General features: G+C 36.5%; 1 protein-coding gene across 1 annotated transcript in view; it reads right to left on the reverse strand.

Annotated features, from left to right (window-relative positions):
• LOC131828978 (phosphatidylinositol 3,4,5-trisphosphate 3-phosphatase and dual-specificity protein phosphatase PTEN-like) overlaps positions 1-18,295 on the reverse strand; it is a 139,356-nt gene that overhangs the window by 53,799 nt on the left and 67,262 nt on the right. Inside the window, 1 exon segment of the mRNA XM_059170280.1 lies at positions 4,568-4,613. Within this exon segment, the coding sequence (XP_059026263.1) occupies positions 4,568-4,613 (46 nt within the window).

Here is an 18,295-nt window from a genome sequence, read left to right on the forward strand (position 1 = left end):
TGCCCCCTCACTGACCCCTCTCTCAAAAAAAAAAAAAAGAAAAGAAAAGAAAAAGAAAAATTTAAAACAAAATTTTAAAGCCCCTTTCTTTATTTTGATGGTTTATTCTCTCATTTTGTTAGGGCACATGGTCTAGGAATTTCCTAAGAAATGCTGCATGGTGGATATATTTTTTTTCTTGTTCTTGAAGGTCTTTCTTTCCTCCCTTTGCACTTGACTAATGGTTTGGCTGGATACAGAACTCTAGGTTGAATGCAGAACTTGTAAAGCGCTAGTCCTCCATCTTCCATCTTTAAATTAGATTCTTAGATCATGAGAAGTTAGATGACATATATATTCCTAATCCCTCCTAAATGATCCCAAAAGCTTTTGAGACATTCTCATTATTTCTGATATTCTTAAAGAAATTTTGTAATAACTGCCTGGTATTGGCCTGTTTTCATTCGTTGTGCTTGGCACTTTATAGCTTTTTTTCAACCTGGAAACTCAAATCCTAAATAAATTTTCTGGAATATGCCTATATAGGCATATTCTGGTGTACATATGTATGTGGTAAAACATTTCATCCTCTGATAGATATGGCTACTGAGACAATCAGCTTTGGAATCTCACAGACTAGACTCGACCCTCAGCTCACTACTTACCCACTATGGCACTTGGGGAAATTAACTTCTTTTAAACCATATATGAAATGCGGACAGGTTAATTGTAAAGATTTTTAATAAAATGACACATGTAAACAGCTTATACAACAGAAATAATGAAAAATAAGTGTTACCTATTATTAAAATCCTAAAAGATTGATGCAGATACTATCAATCCTAGATTGATGCAGATACTATAAACACTGTCAAATCTATCAAGGATCTGCTATTTGTAAGGAAATAAAACTAACAAAAGAAGTGGGAGGCAGCCAATGGGTATAGGCTTTTCTTTTTGGGGTATTAAAAACGTTTGGGGACTTGAGAGAGGTGGTGGTTACAAAATACTGAAAAGGTACTAAATGTTAGTGAATTGTTCACTTTAAAATGATTGATCTTATGTTATATAATTTTTGCCACAATAAAGAGAAAAAAGGAAGCAGGAAGAAGAAAGGCAGTATAAAGGAGAAGTCAAAAGTTGTTGAAATGGAGAATGGAAACAATACTCTTTCCTCTAAATTAGTGTGACACTTTCCTCTATATGCTCTCTTTTTAATTCTTGGAACTGAACAGCCAATAATGATATTGTTGGGAAGACAAACAATTCCTTTTTTATCGGACATTAACACATAAATAAAAGGCTGATTGAGAGATTGACATATAATTAAGAGAAGATTATTTTAAATTTCTTTGGGAAGAATGTATAAAACAGGAAAGTTGGAGGATATATATATACAAATACACACACACACACACACGAACAAAAAAGCTGATAGTATAGAAGACAATGGATAAAGTCTTTTTTTTAATCACTATGTATCAGAATGCTCAGCTCTAAGCCTTCTCTTATGACAAATATGGGAATCTAACCGCATCTAAAATCTTTCCAATAAAAGGGGAAGTAAATTACTTCCTACTGATTTCAGACTAGGGGGAAATATTGTTAGATGCATCTTTTTTCATTTTCAACACTTCCCAAATTGTGCTCCAAGAAACACTGTTTTAGAAAGATGTTATTTTAACACAGTACAAAAGAAATGAGAGAAGGTAGGAATAAGAGGAAAAGAAGAAAAAACAATCTGGGAAGAGTTAGCTCTTCATCTTCCTTTGTTGAAATGTCCTTGTCCTGACCTGTCAATTCTGATTATTAAGCCTAACATTTGCAGTTAAGATAGTAAAAAATTCCAACTTGGTTCACTTCTCCCCCACTTTCTATTTTTTTACATTAATTCCTAACCCTAGGAGGTAACCTCAAAAGGAGAAGTTAAATATTTGTTACTTGAGTACCTTAAGTATAAAATTTCACATTGCCATAACAATCCATATCCCAAAACAGTTTAATACTGCATAATTTAAGCATAAAGGCATTTGCAATTTCAGTTTCTTTTACTCAGAGCAAAGATGTACAACACCAACAAAACCTGAACCTGGAACAATATTTCTTGTTTGGGGGAAAATCATAGAAAAAAAATGGATTTAGAGAAGTAAAAATTCAAATAGATAGGGCAAAGGAAAATCCAAATGGAAATATATTTATGAGAAAACTTGTAAGAAGATAAAAAGACACGCTTTTCATTATCACTTTATCATCTTTGAACCAAAAAGAAATCACTACTGCTTATTACTACTATTTCCCATATTGTGGGAACCAATCAAGGAAATGAATCATTTAGGTATTAGAGACAGCCAATCCCTTAGAGAAGTTAATCCTCTTCTTGGAAATTATTTTACTTCATAGGGGAAAAGCTACAACTACCTTCCTGGTGACTGTTCCTCCTTTTTCTCATAAAAGAAGTGGAGTGGAGTGAGCAAATGAAGCCAACGAAAGCCTCAATAGCCATATATATCCCCAGTCACAAAACTGGAGGGGAGCAGGAGGGCAAGACAAGCCAGGCATGCACGCCCTAGCTATTCTACTCAGCAGATCATTCTTCGTCATTTACAGGCTACCACACTTGCCAAAGGGTGACATTTGGCTAAAGCAACTACTGGCTAAATAACAAACCAACACATAAATCTTTTTAAGGAATAACAGATTTGAAAAAGACAAAAGCTAGATAAAATAGATACATTAAAGTGGATAGAATAAACTTCAACTTTGGTCATTATTTCACAAATTAAATTTGTGAATCTTAATTCAGTGGCTTAAAGGCAGGAGTTGCAAAGTTGGAAGATGAAAGATCAAAGCACTGGTAGCACAGTATTTTCTTGGTGAGAGTATCAGTCTAAGGTCTGAAAATGAAATGTGCTGATCCAGAAACCGAACTTTATCAGTAACTTAAAGATGATCAATCAGCTTCAGTGACTTATTCACAGAAGAGAGCAAAGGGAGCAAGCACCCCAGGTAAACCCACCACAAGGAGGCCCTTACAGTGACCCAAAAACCTGTCCTCTATCCATAGTATTCATACTCTTTTTCCACATGAGTACTAATCTGATCTGGTTAAGTAGTACTTGGTTGAATACAGAATTATATAGTAGTAATATAAAACAGATCAACCTGCAAGGTATTTCATCTAGGTCCTAAGGGGGCTTAATAAACACTCCTGCACTTCAGGAGATGCACTGCTCATTTTCCAGATTCTCCATCTCTCTCGATGCAAAATTTACACCCGTCATTCTGTTTTCCATCACCCACTGTGTTTTCTGTAGATGTGTATTATCACTGACTAAGCCATATCAGGCTATTGCTCTCGTGGATCTGATATTATGCATCCTTCCAACTGTGTCCTGCCCAACCATGAGAAGACACATTTATTTCCCTATTTTCAAATTCTTAAACAGTACTTCTGACAGCCCCATGTACCTCTAACTGTAATAAAACTACGAAAAAGTAGTCTGGTTTTTCTGTACTTTTTGTAGATACTGATACTGATTTTAAAATTCTGAACAATTTAAACACAACAACATCCAACTGGACACAACTCAATACTGCAAAATGTAAATATATGCATTGGTTCAAAGCAAATTGTTAAAAATTAACCACTTAACAAAACAACTTATGGCTAGCTCATAATAAGGACACAGACAATTCATATACTCAATTATATAAGGATTCTACATTTGCATAATGCTTTACAAAGTGCTCTCCCATTCAAGATAACATTAATTCTAATCAAATATTTAAATTGAAAGTCTCCAAGAAAGAGATTTCTCTAAGAAGATAAACAAAATAATCCAAAATTTTAAACTTTAAAAGGCATTAAATTTTCTGATGTTTACAGTTAATTTTTCATACATATATATTTTTGCTTTGAAATGAGAAAATATATTAAGACTACAACAGAAACAAATTCCTTCTCTCATAAAATAGATCACATACTCTTAGGTTATACATGTGTTAAAATTATTTAAATCAGTCTTGAGAAATACGGTTTCAAGCTGGATAATAATTACACTTAAAAAATCATGCAAGTTTATAAAAGAGACAAAGTCAGGCCTTGGTCTGCCCAGCAATTCCTGTCCAGATCCTCTGTACCAAATTACTTCTTCAAATGCTTAGTATACTTATGCTCCATTATAAACTGTTCTATGTAAAAAATACATGGTATCAGTTATCTCTACCTTAGAATGAATAAATTTAAGTGACTGAATACACTCAAGGATTAAATCTAATCCCCAATTGTGAAATAAAAGACAAAAACCATAGTGTAACTGAATCCAGGACTTAAATTGGTAAGAAGCCTTAAAAGGAATCCAGGAAATCCTATTACATACACCTAACCATGTCAAAGGTTAGTTCTTATCAAATGAGCTGTATCCCATTGAGATCCATTAAACAAACAAAAAGCAGTGATAGAGCACTAACATAATAAAAAGAGTTCACATCACAAAGCACATCATTTTCTAAGACTTAGAAATCTTCTCTAAATGAAAATATAGCATGAATACATCAATATTTGCAACAGAAAATTAAGAGTTCTTACCTTACTACATCATCAATATTGTTCCTGTATACGCCTTCAAGTCTTTCTGCGGGAAACCCCATAGCAATAATGTTGGGATAAATATGAGTACTTAAGTTAAGGAAACATCTGAAATATACAACAATGTAAACTACATGTACATGTTGTAAAACATTAGCTGATTATAAAAATCACTATACCTATGTTAGTAAAAGGATGTCAAATGTATTTATCTATAAACCATCAGGTGTAATTAAGAAACACAGGTACATAAAATTAATTCCCCCAAAAATTCTCAAAATAATTATATGACAAAATAATTTTCAAATCTCTTTACCTAGTACATTAAAAGTAAGTACATAAAAATTAAGGAAAAAAGTAACTTCCACATTTACACTATTTAGGCCCACATACATGAAAACAAAAACCACAGACTATAAATCAGAACTGAAGTTACCTTGGGACAAAAACCAAGTATCAAAATAAAAACAAAAAAAGCTACACAACTTCTCATTTTTCATTGTTACAAAAGGCACGACAGCATGGAGAAAAGTAGATACAATTAAGAATTAGGAAGCCAGCGGTGCCTGGGTGGTTCAGTGGGTTAAGCCGCTGCCTTCGGCTCAGGTCATGACCTCGGGGTCCTGGGATCGAGTCCCGCATCGGGCCCTCTGCTCAGCAGGGAGCCTGCTTCCCTCTCTCTGCCTGCCTCTCCGACTACTTGTGATTTCTCTCTGTCAAATAAATAAATAAAATCTTTAAAAAAAAAAGAATTAGGAAGCCAGATTTAAGACCTGGCTAATGCTGCCATCCCGTTGTATAACCTGGACATGACTTCATCTTTCCAGGCTTCAATTTCCTACTCCACAATATTAGGTTGAGCCAACCACAATGATCTCTTCCAAGCCCTTGGTATTTGTGACTTAGTAATACTGAACTAAGGTAGAAAGTTTTCCTCATTCACCATCAAGGTAATCAACATTTAGCATGCCATTCTATTTACTTATGTTACACACTGTAGTCAGCATAAAAACAAACTTCTGTGCTCCAGAAGAATTTGCATCAAACTAAAAAAACAAAACAAAACAAAAAATACCAACCAATCTACATTTCTATCCATTTGTCAATAGTGGCAGATCTCATTTCTTCCCGAGTACCATTATTCCTCTTCTAATCTCGTGACTTTTCTGAAATGGACCTTGCAAAACAGCCAAGCTGATCTGCCCTAAGCCTCCCTTCAACACCCTCCCTGAAGTTCTCCACCTACCTACTCCTGGACCCCATTTGATCTTCAAGTACAATCCAAAATTCACCAAATCCAGTGCCTTTTTGTAGATCTTTTTCCATCACTTTCGGCTGCTTTCACATTATTGAGTTAATTTTGGTATTATTTTCAATTGAAAATAATTATCAAGTTACTAAAAGCTTTTTAAAATTATTTTTTTAAAAGGTTTTATCCATAGTTTTACCACACACTGATTGGACAGACCTAAAAATATTTTAAGGGAAAAAAAAAAAAAAAACAGGGTTGCCTGGGTGGCTCAGTCGATTAAGCATCTGCCTTTGGTTCAGGTCATGATCCCAGCGTCCTGGGGTAGAGCTCTACATCAGGCTCTCTGCTCAACCAGGACTCTGTCCCTCTCCCTCTACCCTGCTCATGCTCTTTCACTATCTGTCTCCATCTCTCTCTCTCACAAAGAAATAAAATTTAAAAAATAAAATAAAAATAAAAACCTTTCATTAAAAGAAAAAAGACCGCACACAATAGCATATACAATATGCTACCTTTTGTACAAAAAATATTTTCTTTTTGGATAAAATGAGTAAGATTTACACACAATTTGCCTGAATCTGAACTTCTCAGCACACATGTGCTTTTGCACACACACAAAAGATAACTGAGAAACCAATAAACATGTTTGCTTCATAGAGAAGGGGTGGCAAAGGGGAAAAACATTCACTAAAACCAGCAACAAACAAATCCAATTAAATATCAAATTGGTAACCAGGAGATAGAGTTTATTTCACAGGAGTTATTTGGCTACTGCAAGTTTACTGTACTTCTTGGTAGGAAGCACTGTAAGAACAAAAAGAACTACAAAGAGGGGCTCCTGGGTGGCTCAGCTGGTTACACATCTATCTCAGGGTCCTGGAATCAAGCCCCACACAGGGCTCCTTGCTTAGCAGAGGAGTCTGCTTCTCTTCTCCCTGTGCTCATATTCTCTCTCATGCCCATTCTCTTTCAAATCAATAAAATCTTAAAAAAAAAAAAAGAACTACAAAGAAATTTTAAACTTCTTCTGCAAGTTTGTTTTTACTATTATCAGTATTGATATCCTCAAGCTTTCTTCTTTATATTGTACAAAAAAATGAAATTTTACTAATGATTTTAAGATTTATGATTATAGGTATAAAATCAAGAAATCAAGTAAAAAACCTTAATTAGAAATATCAATATATGGGCGCCTGGGTGGCTCAGTGGGTTAAGCCGCTGCCTTCGGCTCAGGTCATGATCTCAGGGTCCTGGGATCGAGTCCCACATCGGGCTCTCTGCTCAGCAGGGGCCTGATTCCCTCTCTCTCTCTCTGCCTGCCTCTCTATCTACTTGTGATTTCTCTCTGTCAAATAAATAAATAAAATCTTTTAAAAAAAAAAGAAATATCAATATGAACTCATGTTTATAAAAATCTATGTTCTCTAGGTCTTTTCACTGAAATGGCCTAAAAGCATATCAATCTTAGCAGCAAACAATCCCTAGATGGACCCAGACTGCATCTCTAATATTTAATATATTAAAACGCACTAAACTTGGAACTACAATGGATGCCAGGTCTGTGGCAGGAGGGTACAAGATGAGTCTGGGATATTTTTCTGTGCCAGGAGACAAGGAAGGTACTCAAGAGATAATGATCTCTATCTGACAGATATAGGAGCTAAAATGAAGGACATCCCAGGACCTAAAGCTCTAACAAACGGAGTATCAAAGAAACAATTTAAATGGTAGTAAATTAAAACACCCTAAATAAAATTAAAACCCTTGAGTCTATATAAAGACTCTCAAAAGAAAAAAAGAACAAACTATTTTTCATTTATCACCTTTTGAAGTGGCTGTTAGAACAGTTCTTTCTCTACTCTGAAAGTAGAAAAAGGGGGAGATTAAGTATTTATGCTACTTTTCCTGTAGGTGCTGTATTTCACGACAAGCAAATAGCATCATTTCATACAGTAAAGATCTACTTTACAGAAAAACATTGTGTTAATAAACACAAAAGAATAGAACTTTAAAAGTCATATTTTGCAAACCCTAATAAATTTCTGGATTTAGGCAAAGATCAACAACTGGTTCTAAACCAACAGGTTAGTGGATGATGAAGAACTGAACTTTGTTTCTTAAGAGAGCCAAAGCAACACCACCCAAAATACCTTCTGATGTAAGGAGACCAATGTAACTGAACAGCGGGCAGAAAAGACTGCCATCACCCAATTTCAGTGGTCAATCTGGGCATCACCAAGGAAGTTAAGCAGAGATCCTGTAACTTTCTGTGTGATACAATATGAAGGACACAGCATCACCTATGATATCCAAGGTATCTTCAACCTGAGACTCAACCAAGTATTTAGATATAAATTTTAATTTCCATTAAATATAAGAGATAGAAAAACAAGCTAAATGACAGGAGAATAAACTGGACAAATTCAAAAGGTCTGAAACATATGACCCAGTCTCTGCTCAAATGTCTTTTTAAAAGGCAAGGAGGGGAGGAATGGGTATCCCTTATTTTTAAAAGACTTAAGGGTTGGGGTGCCTGGGTGGCTCAGTCGTTAAGCTTCTGCCTTCTGCTCGGGTCATGGCCCCAGGGTCCTAGGATTGAGGCCAACATCAGGCTTCCTGCTCAGCAGGAAGCCTGCTTCTCCCTCTCCCACTCCACCTGCTGTGTTCCCTCTCTCACTGTGCCTTTCTCTGTCAAATAAATGAATAAAAATCTTCCAAAACATTTTTTTAAATAAAAAAAAAAGACTTAAGGATTCTAAGAGCCAAGTTCATAGGTACAATGCTGTTTTAGACGAACAAGCCATAAAGAACATTTTTGAGCCAACCAGAGAAATCTGAAAATGATCTGGGCATTATATGGGATAAAAAAAGGACTGAAATGGAAAAGCACACATTACTGACTAAAAAAAAGGTTTCAAAAGAGAATACACAGCATTATGCCATAATCGAATAAGAATGCATATATTCCCAGATAGACATATGTAGACAAAAAGATTACAAACTAAGGTACTAAAAGTAATCATCTCTAGGAGGTGGGAATATGTATTTTTCTCATTTTTGTTTTTTATTTTCTGTTGTTGATACAATGCCTGCACTATTTCTGCAACAGATTTTTAAAAATTGTTTGCTTTATAATTACCTCCAGCTCTATTTACCAAGTATCATGACAAAATATTGTTTTGTCCCACATGACTTAAATTCAACTCTGTATTTAGTTTTTAAAAAATGATGAATTTCTATCAATATACATATGTATATACACATACATACACACAAATATGTAATGAAAAAAGATTTAAGTAGCATTTACTATGTGGCAATTTTGTCACTTTAAGAATATATAAATTCACCCCCAATCTCAAAGTGTTCTTCTACTATGGAGACTCCAAAACTACTAGGATTATCACACATTACAAAAAATAGCTGTCATCTATTATTCTCACCTAAGAAAGTAGTTCCACCTAAAAACATAGCTCATTCAAAGAACTATGTTCAATTATCAAAATATTTTGGGTATTATGTCCGTTCATGAGAAAGAAAAAAAGAGAGAGAGAGACTGGAGGCTCAAATCAAGCCTACAGCAGTAGTAATTCCTGAAAGTGAATAATCTTTACTTTATCTTGGGAGCACCAACATATAGAAAATAACACTCAGAAGACAAATGAGGCAGCAGTAGGGACCCAAAGCAGTGGCAGCTTCCACCAATCCAGAATTCCTACATAAAAAATTATAAATAGATATAAGTAAAAAATTTAAGTTGAATTATTCTGAGCAATGCAACAGCAAAGTATTTCTAATTCAAAGTAATAGTAATTACTGCTCCTAATGAACTTTCCAACTGAATGCTAAATTTCAGTAAAGACACTGTATGATTTTCAGCCTTATAGAAAAGCACAATAATACAATGCCCCTTGAAATGCAGTCATTTTAACCAGGACTAAACTCCAATGTATCCTTGCACTATGAATACTAATAAAGGAGTTAAAGTTGAAAAGGACTTGGTTACCTTATTTAAACAAAACCATTTGTCTCTAATTATACATAAATAGGAATGTTATATACTCATTAAAGTAAACTCAGTTGGCCCCCTTTCATTCACTTAATTATTCAAACACACATTGAACATTCCGTGCAAGGGGCAATGAGAGCAGAGGCTAAGTAAGCAAAGACTACTGCACTGGAAAAGTCCCTACTCTGTCAGGAAAGACAAATAGACACACAGACATGCAGCGGTGCCACATGACTTATATTCTACTAAATATAAGACCGAAATACTTTAAGAGATAAATAGAGAGGGGCTAATTATAATTAAAGCTTTACAAAATAGGTGATATGTTAGAAAATCCTTAAGAAGTCAGTCAGACATCAGTAGACAGAAGAACAAACAAGCAATCAGAACACTTCAGGCAGGGAACAGAACAGGGATGCAGAAATACATACAACATTAGGAAGCAGCAAGCAGGCCAGTGTGGCTCACACACAGAGCTGTATGGAGAAGGCAGGACAGAAGACTGCATTTAGTTTGAAGGAAGCTGTGAGAGGGAGTTCAATTTAACCAGACATATAAGAAGTCAAAGGCCAGAATCGGCGTGGGGGTCTCTGACAGAGCAACAATCCAATGCTTCCTTTACATAGAATCTAAACATCCAGTCTTCTGAAGGTTTCATTTTTCACAGATCCTCACCTTTCTTATTCACAGTTTGAGATTTTACCCAAGACTTTAACCTACATCATAAGTTAGAAAGATGCAGAGAACATGTGCCACACTACAGGAAATACATTCCCATTTAATCCTAGCAACCCTACAAGGTATTATTTCCATTTCATGAATGACAAAATTGAGGGTCAAAAAGACTGGGTAATTTGCATTAAGTTCCACAGCCAGTAAGTACTGAGTTATGATTCAAACCAGTTAGGTACAAACCCAGCTTTTTATACCATGCTGCCTCATAAAAGATTAAGAGTTCCTTATATTTCCAAATCAGTAACAAAAATATAAAAGCTTCAAAGGAAGCAGGTTCAAATGAAAGTGAATTTGCTAATCAAATGTTAAAGCTGAAAAACTTTTAAAAGACAATACAGAATAACTGGAATTTCCAAAACTGAGTAATGAATTATAAGACACATATTTCCTATGACAAGAATTATACCAACGCATGTCCAATTTGACTTTTTTGCTTCCTAATGTTAAAATTTCTGACATACTTTTTTTGGACAATTTAAACCAAATAAAAATAACTGAGAAAACTATATATATATTTCTAATACGGAATAGTGTTAACTTGCAATTACCGGATATACTTTCAAATAACGAGAGTGTTTCATATGAAATTCTCATCTTATTACTTATAAATGCTGCGCATAAAGAATTATACTAACTAGATCACTGCAGGAAGCCAAATACTTTTGCCATCTAGTGATCTACTCGCAGGCAATGTGGCAACATGGTCAAGAACATATGCTCCGGGCACCTGGGTGGCTCAGTGGGTTAAGCCGCTGCCTTCGGCTCAGGTCATGATCTCAGGATCCTGGGATAGAGTCCCGCGTGGGCACTCTGCTCAGCAGGGAGCCTGCTTCCTCCTCTCTCTCTCTCTCTGCCTGCCTCTATGCCTACTTGTGATCTCTGTCAAATAAATAAATAAAATCTTTAAAAAAAAAAAAAAAAGAACAGATGCTCCAAGAGCCAAGCTGCCTGGATTTGAACTCTAGCTTCACTTACTAAGTCATCTTTTGCAAGTTACCCATCTTCAGTTCCCTGTGTAAAATGGGACTGGTAGGAGGTAACATTTTCTTTTCTTCTCTGCTTAATTTTTATTCAAGCTTTTATTTAAATTCCAGTTAGTTAACATACAGTATAATATTAATTTCAGGTATAGAAATTAACCAGGTGTAGAAATTAACTGCATGTAGTTAACTGTATACTAACTAACTGGAATTTAAATAAAAGTTTGAATTAAAAATTAAACAGAAAAGAAAGTGTTACCTTCATTAAAAAAAAAAAGTACTTATCACATAGGGTTGTGATAAGGATTAAATGCATTAACCTATGGAAAACAACTAGAACATAGTGATAGCTGTCTATCAGTTAAACAAATGGGACAGACCTATACCATTAGGGCTTACTGTAACGATTTGGATATATTTTTTTTCCAATGACACTCTTTACTGAATAACCTAATCCTTCTAAAGAGCATCAAAGTCTAATAGAAACCTTAACTCTTTGAAATCTTGACTATAGCAATTTGCCTTTTAAGTATTTAACTTCAGAACAAATGTAAAATATTCCCAAATTTCCCAAAGGGAACAAAACAAAAGACTGCTTTCCCCTTGTTATCAGTGGCTACATGAAGTAAGCAGAGAGGTAGAAGGAATTTCTGTTGGCCCTCAGAGGGACAGCTACCATTGCTATGGCAGATCTGCAGACACAGACATACGACGTTCAGTACATGACCTTTCACCCCACCTCTAAGCAAACAAGCTCAGTTTGTTTTGTTTTAATTCAGGTATAATTTACATACAATAAAATACAAGATCTTAAGTGATTCATTGATGAGTTTTGATAATCATATATATCATGTTGGAGAGTCTTGATTCAAGTGCTGCAACAATCCCATCTCAAACATAGAATGCTGACTGTAAGAAAGAAAATAATAAATGATAATTAAATTCTAAAGCCTGTCCATAGAAGTCAGTTTCACCAATAACAGAACTGACACACTAGAAAATGATGCAGCTAGTATATGAGCTAACTCAATTTTTTTTTTTTTAAGATTTTATTTATTCATTTGAGAGAGAGACAGTGAGAGAGAACATGAGTGAGGAGAAGGTCAGAGGGAGAAGCAGACTCCCCATGGAGCTGGGAGCCCGATGTGGGACTCGATCCCGGGACTCCCGGATCATGACCTGAGCCGAAGGCAGTCGTCCAACCAACTGAGCCACCCAGGCGCCCCAGCTAACTCAATTTTTACTGGTTGTTCTTAACATCCAATCCTGACTTAAAACACTAAAAGGATATTCTAAGTTACACCAAATTAACAAAATGCCTTTAGAAAAAAACATGTGAGCTGAGATTTCATATTGACCTTGTCTCAAAATTTTACTTGTACCCAAATTAATGTCATTTGCACTACAAATTTAACTAGAATTTTCAAATAGAGAATAACCAAAAATAGCTCCTTAAGCCTTATTTTATGTGTCCCTGAATATAGACAGTCTTATTTTAAGTACAATTATTAAAAATAAAGCACTTCTGAAGTTTCTTTGTAGTACTACTCAACATAATATATAGATATACTTATCCCCAAACAAGTTATAAACTAAAATACCAGTATACAGTACTAGTATTCAAACCAGTAACACCTTTTTTCTGCCACAATTATTTTAAGAAAAATTACTTCCACAGATCACATATAAGTTATTTTAAAAATTCTAGTTAACTGGAAGCGGTAACATACATGGAACGCAGATGGCAAATAGTAAGTGACATGTAGATTACAGAGGTAGTGATCAAAAAGCAGTAAGAGCAAACCTGAAGTTGCCTAGCTCACAAGAGGAACGGACGTTGAGCTGAATCGGCAGCAGGAATGAAGGAATAAAGTCAGACTAACAAGAGGAGACAAGAAGAATCGAAAGCTAGTTAGTAAATACCAAGACTGCACCATTTAATTCTATTTTCCAGGAATTTCTGGAGCTTTTCCCCTGCTTTCTGTCAGGGCTATCAACCAACAGATGCTTAAGGGTCAGGTGAGGGGAAAAAAATTCAGCCACTGATTCATAAGCTACATCAGGTCTACATTTTTTTTCCAACAAATTTTAACAAGTTTAAAATTAACAAAGAGTTTCCATGTATGTCACAGTTATATCCATATTAGCAACTTCACTAATCAAATTATGCTTTAAACAACTGCCACTCAGAGGAGTCAAGATGGCGGAGAAGTAGCAAGCTGAGACTGCTTCAGCTAGCCGGAGATCAGCTAGATAGCTTATCTAAAGATTGCAAACACCTGAAAATCCATCAGCAGATCGAAGAGAAGAAGAACAGCAATTCTGGAAACAGAAAAACAACCACTTTCTGAAAGGTAGGACGGGCGGAGAAGTGAATCCAAAGCGACGGGAAGATAGACCCCGGGGGGAGGGGCCGGCTCCCGGCAAGCGGCGGAGCAACCGTGCACAAAATCAGGACTTTTAAAAGTCTGTTCCGCTGAGGGACATCGCTCCAGAGGCTAAACCGGGGCGAAGCCCACGCGGGGTCAGCGTGGCCTGAGGTCCCGCAGGGTCACAGAAGGATCGGGGGTGCCTGAGTGTCGCAGAGCTTGCGGGTATTGGAACGGGAAAGCCGGCTACAGAGACAGAGCCGACAGTAAGCTCACAGCTCCGTGTTACCTTGAACCGGTCGCAGGCTCGGTGAGCTCGGAGCGCGGCCGGAGGTCAGGCAGACGGGAGTAACTGGGCGCGGTTCTCTGAGCGCGCACTGAGGAGTGCGGCCCTGGGCTCTCGGCTCCTCCAGGCTGGAGACCAGGAGGCCGCCATTTGTATTCCCGTCCTCTGGAACTCTACGGAAAGCGCTCAGGGAACAAAAGCTCCTGAAAGCAAACCCATCGGATTACTCACCCCGGCCCCAGGTAAGGGCGGTGCAATTCCGCCTGGGGCAAAGACACTTGAGAATCACTACAACAGGCCCCTCCCCCAGAAGATCAACAAGAAATCCAGCCAAGACCAAGTTCACCTACCAAGGAGTGCGGTTTCAATACCAAGGAGAGCAGCAGAATTCCAGAGGAGGAGAAAGCCAAGCACAGAACTCATGGCTTTTTTCCTGTGATTTTTTTTAGTCTTGCAGTTAATTTAATTTTTTCTTTTTCATTTTTTTTTTTCTCGCCTTCGGGTAAAATTTTTTTTTAACTGTTACCTTTTTCTTTTTTAACGATTTTATACTAGTTTATCTAATATATATATTTTTTCTTTTTTACATTTTTCTTAGGTGTATTCTTTTTTAAAAAATTCTTTTTTCTTTTCTTTTTTTTTTCTTTTCTTTTTTTTTTTTTTCTTTCTTCCTTTTTGAACCTCTTTTTATCCCCTTTCTCCCCACTCACGATTTTGGATCTCTTCTAATTTGGTTAAAGCATATTTTCCTGGGGTTGTTGCCACCCTTTTAGTATTTTACTTGCCCCTTCATTTACTCTTATCTGGACAAAATGACAAGACGTAAAAATTCAACACAAAAAAAAGAACAAGAGGCAGTACCGAAGGCTAGGGACCTAATCAATACAGACATCGGTAATATGTCAGATCTAGAGTTCAGAATGACAATTCTCAAGGTTCTAGCCGGGCTCGAAAAAGGCATGGAAGATATTAGAGAAACCCTCTCGAGAGATATAAAAGCCCTTTCTGGAAAAATAAAAGAACTAAAATCTAACCAAGGTGAAATCAAAAAAGCTATTAATGAGGTGCAATCAAAAATGGAGGCTCTCACTGCTAGGATAAATGAGGCAGAAGAAAGAATTAGTGATATAGAAGACCAAATGACAGAGAATAAAGAAGCTGAGCAAAAGAGGGACAAACAGCTACTGGACCACGAGGGGAGAATTCGAGAGATAAGTGACACCATAAGACGAAACAACATTAGAATAATTGGGATTCCAGAAGAAGAAGAAAGTGAGAGGGGAGCAGAAGGTATACTGGAGAGAATTATTGGGGAGAATTTCCCCAATATGGCAAAGGGAACGAGCATCAAAATTCAGGAGGTTCAGAGAACGCCCCTCAAAATCAATAAGAATAGGCCCACACCCCGTCACCTAATAGTAAAATTTACAAGTCTCAATGACAAAGAGAAAATCCTGAAAGCAGCCTGGGAAAAGAAGTCTGTAACATACAATGGTAAAAATATTAGATTGGCAGCTGACTTATCCACAGAGACCTGGCAGGCCAGAAAGAGCTGGCATGATATTTTCAGAGCACTAAACGAGAAAAACATGCAGCCAAGAATACTATATCCAGCTAGGCTATCATTGAGAATAGAAGGAGAGATTAAAAGTTCCAGGACAAACAACAACTGAAAGAATTTGCAAACACCAAACCAGCTCTACAGGAAATATTGAAAGGGGTCCTCTAAGCAAAGAGAGAGCCTACAAGTGGTAGATCAGAAAGGAACAGAGACCATATACAGTAACAGTCACCTTACAGGCAATACAATGGCACTAAATTCATATCTCTCAATAGTTACCCTGAATGTGAATGGGCTAAATGCCCCTGTCAAAAGACACAGGGTATCAGAATGGATAAAAAAACAAAACCCATCTATATGTTGCCTCCAAGAAACACATTTTAAGCCCGAAGACACCTCCAGATTTAAAGTGAGGGGGTGGAAAAGAATTTACCATGCTAATGGACATCAGAAGAAAGCAGGAGTGGCAATCCTTATATCAGATCAATTAGATTTTAAGCCAAAGACTATAATAAGAGATGAGGAAGGACACTATATCATACTCAAAGGTTCTGTCCAACAAGAAGATTTAACAATTTTAAGTATCTATGCCCCCAATGTGGGAGCAGCCAACTATATAAACCAATTAATAACAAAATCAAAGAAACACATCAACAATAATACAATAATAGTAGGGGACTTTAACACTTCCCTCACTGAAATGGACCGGTCAGCCAAGCAAAAAATCAGCAAGGAAATAAAGGCCTTAAACGACACACTGGACCAGATGACATCACAGATATATTCAGAACATTTCATCCCAAAGCAACAGAATACACATTCTTCTCTAGTGCACTTGGAACATTCTCCAGAATAGATCACATCCTCGGTCCTAAATCAGGACTCAACCGGTATCAAAAGATTGGGATCATTCCCTGCATATTTTCAGACCACAATGCTCTAAAGCTAGAACTCAACCACAAAAGGAAGTTTGGAAAGAACCCAAATACATGGAGACTAAACAGTATCCTTCTAAAGAATGAATGGGTCAACCAGGAAATTAAAGAAGAATTGAAAAAAATCATGGAAACAAATGATAATGAAAATACAACGGTTCAAAATCTGTGGGACACAACAAAGGCAGTCCTGAGAGGAAAATATATAGCGGTACAAGCATTTCTCAAGAAACAAGAAAGGTCTCAGGTACACAACCTAACCCTACACCTAAAGGAGCTGGAGAAAGAACAAGAAAGAAACCCTAAGCCCAGCAGGAGAAGAGAAATCATAAAGATCAGAGCAGAAATCAATGAAATAGAAACCAAAAAAACAATAGAAAAAAATCAACGAAACTAGGAGCTGGTTCTTTGAAAGAATTAATAAAATTAATAAACCCCTGGCCCGACTTATCAAAAAGAAAAGAGAAAGGACCCAAATAAATAAAATCATGAATGAAAGAGGAGAGATCACAACTAACACCAAAGAAATACAAACTATTATAAGAACATACTATGAGCAACTCTACGGCAATAAATTTGACAATCTGGAAGAAATGGATGCATTCCTAGAAACATATAAACTACCACAACTGAGCCAGGAAGAAATAGAAAGCCTGAACAGACCCATAACCAGTAAGGACATTGAAACAGTCATTAAAAATCTCCAAACAAACAAAAGCCCAGGGCCAGACGGCTCCCCGGGGGAATTCTACCAAACATTTAAAGAAGAACTAATTCCTATTCTCCTGAAACTGTTCCAAAAAATAGAAATGGAAGGAAAACTTCCAAACTCATTTTATGAGGCCAGCATCACCTTGATCCCAAAACCAGACAAGGATCCCACCAAAAAAGAGAGCTATAGACCGATATCCTTGATGAACACAGATGCGAAAATACTCAACAAAATACTAGCCAATAAGATTCAACAGTACATTAAAAGGATTATTCACCACGACCAAGTGGGATTTATTCCAGGGCTGCAAGGTTGGTTCAACATCCGCAAATCAGTCAATGTGATACAACACATCAATAAAAGAAAGAACAAGAACCATATGATACTCTCAATAGATGCTGAAAAAGCATTTGACAAAGTACAACATCCCTTCCTGATCAAAACTCTTCAAAGTGTAGGGATAGAGGGCACATACCTCAATATCATCAAAGCCATCTATGAAAAACCCACCGCAAATATCATTCTCAATGGAGAAAAACTGAAAGCTTTTCCGCTAAGGTCAGGAACACGGCAGGGATGTCCATTATCACCACTGCTATTCAACATCGTACTAGAGGTCCTAGCCTCAGCAATCAGACAACAAAAGGAAATTAAAGGCATCCAAATCGGCAAAGAAGAAGTCAAATTATCACTCTTCGCAGATGATATGATACTATATGTGGAAAACCCAAAAGACTCCACTCCAAAACTGCTAAAACTTATACAGGAATTCAGTAAAGTGTCAGGATATAAAATCAATGCACAGAAATCAGTTGCATTTCTCTACACCAACAGCAAGACAGAAGAAAGAGATATTAAGGAGTCAATCCCATTTACAATTGCATCCAAA

This window comes from Mustela lutreola, chromosome 4 (genome assembly GCF_030435805.1).
Source record: "Mustela lutreola isolate mMusLut2 chromosome 4, mMusLut2.pri, whole genome shotgun sequence".
NCBI classification, from domain to species: domain Eukaryota; kingdom Metazoa; phylum Chordata; class Mammalia; order Carnivora; family Mustelidae; genus Mustela; species Mustela lutreola.